The sequence below is a fragment of the Sinocyclocheilus anshuiensis genome, unplaced genomic scaffold (assembly GCF_001515605.1).
Source record: "Sinocyclocheilus anshuiensis isolate Anshui unplaced genomic scaffold, SAMN03320099.WGS_v1.1 scaffold54, whole genome shotgun sequence".
NCBI lineage: Eukaryota > Metazoa > Chordata > Actinopteri > Cypriniformes > Cyprinidae > Sinocyclocheilus > Sinocyclocheilus anshuiensis.
This window is the reverse complement of record NW_015547654.1, coordinates 1,473,635-1,480,357: the sequence shown is the minus strand read 5'-3', so window position 1 is coordinate 1,480,357 and position 6,723 is coordinate 1,473,635. Positions and strand designations below refer to the sequence as shown.

The 6,723-nt window shown below is 34.3% G+C and overlaps 1 protein-coding gene across 2 annotated transcripts in view; it reads left to right on the top strand.

Moving 5' to 3' along the window:
* Positions 1 to 6,723, top strand: part of pip4p2 (phosphatidylinositol-4,5-bisphosphate 4-phosphatase 2) — a 33,110-nt gene that overhangs the window by 14,802 nt on the left and 11,585 nt on the right. Inside the window, exons 4-6 of one of the 2 annotated variants that reach the window (XM_016504373.1) lie at positions 574 to 697; positions 3,304 to 3,384; positions 4,461 to 4,513. In XM_016504373.1, the coding sequence (XP_016359859.1) occupies positions 574 to 697; positions 3,304 to 3,384; positions 4,461 to 4,513 (258 nt within the window). The remainder of the gene's footprint in view (positions 1 to 573; positions 698 to 3,303; positions 3,385 to 4,460; positions 4,514 to 6,723) is intronic. The other variant, XM_016504374.1, reaches the window with a different exon arrangement.

Genomic DNA, 6,723 nt, shown 5'->3' with positions numbered 1-6,723 from the left:
TGCCTCTGGCCTAATCACAGCCATGCTGATATAGAGCCGGTATCGCTCGAGTACGAGAGTGATATTGCTCATATATCTCACAGTATTCTGTCTTAGATGGTATTTAAATGCTTAGTTTTATGATCAAAGCTCTGTAGTTTTTATTGTGGGGGCAAAACATATAATGCAATATAATACAATGATGATTTTTCAGATTAAAAAAAAAAAGATGTATAGATAATCAAGTAAACCTCAGTCCAGTAAGTGTCCATCTTGAAATATTACTAACAATATAAAAATAATTTAGGATTTTGCCACTTTCAGCTAAAAGACACAAGTACCACAAGCTTTTTTACAATTACACTAAAAGGCCTTTTAATTTCTAAAAATGTATAAACTATTAATCAGATGACAGACAACATGTAGTAGGTTCTGTACAACAGGGTTTTGATCATATTAATAATTTAGGGATAGGGATTGGGATAGGGTTAGGGTTATGGTTATCAAACAAGATACATACTTAATAGCATACTAAATATAATACTTACAATATGTAGAAAGTGAAAAACTGACATTGTTTTTATGGGCCCCCAGCAGACGGATCATCAACCTGAGTCCTGTGATGGTGATCCCAGAGGAGCAGCCCACCCAGCCAGCTCTGCCAGTCCAGCCTGAGGGCATGCGCGTGGTCTGCGGCCACTGCGGCAACACATTCCTTGTACGGTCTCACATCTTTATATGAATATTTCATCTCTGACCTACAGTAATATTTCTTCCCGTGTCAGTATGTTCAAAGCAGAGAAGATCTGTGAATGCATTTACACTACCATTCAAAAGCTTGAGGTCAGTAAGGTCACCAAGGCTGCATTTATTTGAAAAGTAATATTGGGAAGTATTAGTAACATTTCAATAATTGCCTTCTATTTAAATACATTTTAAAATGTAATTTATTCCTGTAATGTCAACGCTGAATTTTCAGCATCATTACTCCAGTCTTCAGTGTCACACGATCCTTCAGAAATCATTCTAAGGCTACGTTTACACGACAAAACAGAAATATTTTCCCCTTGCGTTTTAAAAAAGTTTCACGTATACACGACAACGTTTTCAAAACGATTCGCGTTTACACATATCCGCAAAAACGGCCAAAAACGCTATATTATGTATGCCAGGCCAGTAGTTGGCGCTGTCACCTTGTTAGTAAACAGTACCTGTAGGGAAGTGTACTCAGTTCTGCCATTGTTGTGTATGTTTGTTCATGCTTGCCTTTAAAATCAACACGTTTTTTTTTTTTTTTATTAGAACAGGAACATAAACATATGCATAAACACATGGGGGATACAAAAACAATTAAAAGGTAAACAAATATACAATTATTTTACAATCATAAAAGTTACAACTTATTTATGATTTTTTTTATAAGATTGGATGTTTTTAAGGCTTTTTTATTAGAGGAGATTTTTTGAAGTGATGAGTAAAACAAAAGTAAATCAGAAGTGAATATTTTACAATTAGGTTTAAAATTAAGGCATCTTGCTTTGTGAATGTGGAATTTTCCCATCATACAAATAAAGTCCAGGGCATCCTCTAGCTCCCTATTGTCAGAAACAACAGAATGAAAGAGAACCTTAACTGCTGAAATGTTACATAGCCGAAAGAATACAAGAAGTAAAGATGCTGAAATTTGAAGCCAGAATTGTTTAGTATAAGGACAGAAATAGAATAAATGTGAAAGAGATTCTTCCTCTTCTTGGCAAAAAGAACAGAGTGGAGAAAGATTTTGTATAAATTTACTTAAATATTTGTTGCAGGGGTAATAATGATGAATAATTTTAAAATGAACTTCTTTTATTTTATTATTAAATAAAAATTTGTTTGGGACTGTCCATGCTTTCTGAAAATTAACATTTGGATAAAGTGCCAACCACTTTCCATAAGCTTTAAAAGATGAAGCATTATTAGTAGTAACAAAGTTTCTCAAAAATTTGTTTGTACACTTATTATCCATAATATTAACCCCTTGAATAAATAATCGAGGGATAATCAACTTAAAATTACAATATATTTTAAAAGACTTCATTAAAAATAACAACTTAGGAGAAATGGAATTTGTAATAGTAGTATAGTCCCGTTTTGAAGCATTTATCCCATATTTATTAATAAAATCAACATAAGCATAAAAATCTCCACTGTTGCTTATTAAATCTGAGATAAACACAATGCCCTTGGAGAACCAATCAGGGAAGAAAACAGATTTACGAGCTGATAAAACATACTGATTATTCCAAATAATATGAGGGGAAAAATTGTGTTTAAAGATTAGCTTCCATGAGTCTAAAGCTTGCTTATGGAAGTTTGAAAGCTTCATAGGGAGCCTTGTGGACTTAAAATCACAAGAAAGCAAAAACTGTAAATTTCCACATCTCTTGAAAATCATATTAGGAATCCAGAACCAAACTGAATTCTCCTTCAAACATTTTTTTAGCCAGTTTATTTAAAAAATTTGGTTTAGGGTAATTAAAATCAATACGTACTGCGCATGTCTACATACCTAACACGTACTACGCACGCGCATGACGTCACCGTTTTCAAAGATTCCCGTTTTGGGTGTTTACACGGAAACGACAACGGTGGCGTTTTCAAAAACTTGCACTTTGAAACCCGTTTTCAAAAATATGCGTTTTCAGTCCCCAAAACGCCGTTGTCGTGTAAACAACAGGCAAGACGGATAAAAAGTTTCCCATTTCTGGCTGAAAACGTTGTCGTGTAAACGACCCCTAATATGCTGATTTTCTGCTCAAGAAACATTTCTTATTATTATCAATATTAAAAACAATTGTACCACCTGAAACGATAACGGTGGCGATTTCAAAAACTTGCACTTTGAATCCCGTTTTCAAAAATATGCGTTTTCAGTCCCCAAAACGCCGTTGTCGTGTAAACAACAGGCAAGACGGATAAAAAGTTTCCCATTTCTGGCTGAAAACGTTGTCGTGTAAACGACCCCTAATATGCTGATTTTCTGCTCAAGAAACATTTCTTATTATTATCAATATTAAAAACAATTGTACCACTCAATATGTTTTGTGGAAACCGTGATACATTCTTTGATAAAGAAAAGGTTCAAAAGAGCAAAATTATTTGTAACATTATAAATGTCTTTACTGTCATTTTCAAATTAATGCGTCCTTGCAGAATAACAGTATTCATTTCTTTCTTTTAAAAATCTTCCTGACCTCAGACTTTTGTAGGGTAGTGTACATGTGGTGTAGAGTTTTTCTAGTGTACATGTTTTTAGTGTCCTGTGATGCCCCTGCTGTGTAGGGCAGCGATGATGATGATGATGATGAGTGCTCCCAGTCTTCCTCAGACCTGGCTATTCGCGGCCCCTCTGATCTTTTCAAGGTCCTAATACACTGCCACCTTCTCAGCTGGTGGAACTGACAGAATGACAAACTAATTAGAAATGCATGATTCCAGGGCTCCAGACTGTGAAAAATAAACTAAAATTAAAATGTATTACTTGTATATACACTACCAGTCAAAAGATTTTGAACATTTTTTAAAGAATTCTCTTCTGCTCACCAAGCCTGCATTTATTTGATCCAAAATACAGCAAAAAAGTAAAATTTTGAAATATTTTTACTATTTAAAATAACTTTTCTATTTGAATACATTTTAAAATGTAATTTATTCTTGTGATTTCAAAGCTGAATTTTTAGCATCATTACTCTAGTGACATGATCCTTCAGAAATGATTCTAATATTGTGATTTGCTGCTCAAAAAACATTTATTATTATTATTATTATTATTATTATTATTATGTTGAAAACAACTGAGTATACTTTTCTTCAGGTTTCTTTGATAAATAGAAAGTTCAGAAGAACAGCATTTATCTGAAATAGAAATCTTTTGTAACATTATAAATGTCTTTATCATCACGTTTGATCAATTTATAGCATTCTTGTTAAATAAAAGTATTGATTTCTATAATCCCCCCCCCACAAATTATACTGACTCCAAGCTTTTGAATAATGTATAATGTTACAAAAGCTTTTTATTTCAGGTAAAGTTGTATATTTTTGTCTGGAGCCCTGGGACTCAAATGATCATAACTCCTTGTAGCCTTACAGAGGCAAGATGCAGCAACAGAAAAATTTGGTTTACATGTTTTTTGTGAGATCTTCTGTTACAATCTTAAAGAATTCTAGTTTTTTAACTGCTTTTTGCCTTTGTACAGGGTTAAATTCACTAATTCTCCTAATATATTCCTTTATACATGTCAATTTATTCACTGAAATCGTCTCCAAAAGATTTGCTAGTTGTTTGAATAATTTATCAGTAGCCATTTAAACTAATATTGAATGTTATGCACTGACCGCTGGAATCAAGTTTGGTGTAGATTTGAAAATGATTTGTCCTGCTGTGTGTTTGCTTACTGTAGAAGTAACCTCTTTCTCAACTCTCCTTGTTTTTGCAGTGGATGGAGCTCCGATTCAATACACTGGCCAAGTGCCCGCATTGCAAAAAAATGTGAGTTGCCATGATTTGTCATAATATTTGTACGTCAAAAATGTGATGTCTGTGGCAATACTCCACCAGTGATGTGCCGTTCTCAGGAGAAATGTCGTAAATCTCAGTGTGTGATGTGCGTTACTAGCCGGAGGTCAGGCTTGAGTTTGTAACTGGCCAGTTTGTAGAAGTGAAAATAAATAAACCCTGGCGAGTCCCAGTTAGAGAGGGAGGCAATGTGATGCCAGTCTGCCGAGCGTATCATGCTGACATACTGAAACATGAGCCCTGCATGCTAGTGACGCTGCGAGGGAGCGTTATGACAACAGATGTTGCAGCACACATGAATGGAGCTGAGTCTCCCGAAGCAAAGCACAGATTTCCACTCGAATGCAGAGCGTAGGAAGAGGCAGAGAAGGAGATACAAGCAGCAGAAGGATAGAAATTAAGCACCTCAAGCTATCTGATTTGTCGTGATTCTAGAAGAATGTTTGAAAATCCCATCACATGAGAGGCATGTGAAGGGTCATGGTAAGACTTAATGGTCCTCAAACAGGAAAAAGAGCAGACCATGTGACTACAAGAGTTTGTCTGCCAGCCAAGTGAGAGATCTCAAAGGCCCGGTACACTGGAAAAAAAATTATACTTTGAACCAACTTAAAAAAAAAAAAAATACTATTAAAATAAAATTTGTTAAGCCAAATGTATTAGTTTTCTCAAATTATATTTAGGTTAAGTTCTTAAAAAGTCCCCAAAATGTTTATCTTCAAAGAAAGTAAAAACATTTATTATAAAGACTATACCATACTTACTAGACGTAAGCCAAAATAGTACTTAATGTAGGTTAGAATAATCTTTTTTTACAACTTAAGTTCACAAAAAGCTAAATTAGCTATAATATAAAAGTAGAATTTTTACTTAAAATACAACTAAAAACATTTCATTAGTCAATGTTTAATTTAGTTTATTTACTATAAATGACGGCAATTTCAAAAGAGCTTAAAGGGATAGTTCACCCAAAAATTATGTCATTATTTATTCACGCTCAAGTTATTCCAAACCTGTACAAATTTCTTTTTTCTGTTGAACTCAAAAGAAGATATTTTGAAGAATATGGGTATAGAAAAAATACTATGGAAGTCAATGGGGACCATCAAGTTTTTTTTTTTTTTTTTTCAAAATATCTTCTTTTGTGTTCAACAGAAGAAATACCGTACACTTACAAAAGGTTGAAACAACTTGAGGGTGAGTAAATTATGACAGGATTTTCATTTTTGGGTGAACTATCCCTTTAATGATTAAAATATGCATCATATTTCCTGTTATGTACTAAAAAATAATCAGTCACTAAAGCAATATGAGGAGTTTTGCTTATTAGAAAACTGAACAGAACAGGTTTAAACCTGAAACCATTATTTTAAGTTATACCAATATAAAATGCTCTTTAAATAAATGACACGGTCATTTTACTCTTTCCAGTGTATTGTAGTTTACTTTCAGGGCCTCGTTTATAAAGCGTGCGTACGCACAGATTTGATCTTAGATTGTGCATACGCTTAAATCCACGCCAGCGCTCATATTTGTGACCCTGGACCACAAAACCAGTCATAAAGGTCAATTTTTCGAAATTGAGATCTATACATCACCTGAAAGCTGAATAAATAAGCTTTCCATTGATGTATGGTTAGGATGTTAGAATAGGACAATATTTGGCCAAGATACAACTATTTGAAAATAGTTGTCAATGTGAAAACCTTGTCCCTATATCTTTTTGATACATTTTGGACACAGAAGGACCACCAGACTTAAATATGCCATGGAGGGATATATAAAAGATTTTAAAATGAATATTGTGGGTATTAATTTGGAAGCGAGGGTTTACAGTTTGGCTATTGCTACAAATATACCCCAGCGACTTAAGACTGGTTTTGTGGTCCAGGGTCACATTTGTAAAAACTTTATTTGACGTGGGAAAGTGCTTAGCGTCACATCAGGCTCTGAGCAGACGTACACACTTTTTCTTGTTCGAGTAATGTAAGCTGTTCTTGCAGCTCGCTGTTCTAAATTGGCCAGTCGGTAAGCCCCGCCCCCCTTAGTAATTGTTGCGAACTCGGACGAACAAACTGAGTTGCTAACTGTCTTACAATAATAGCTGTCAATGTGAAAACCTTGTCCCTATATCTTTTTGATACATTTTGGACACAGAAGGACCACCATTCAAGTGGGACATA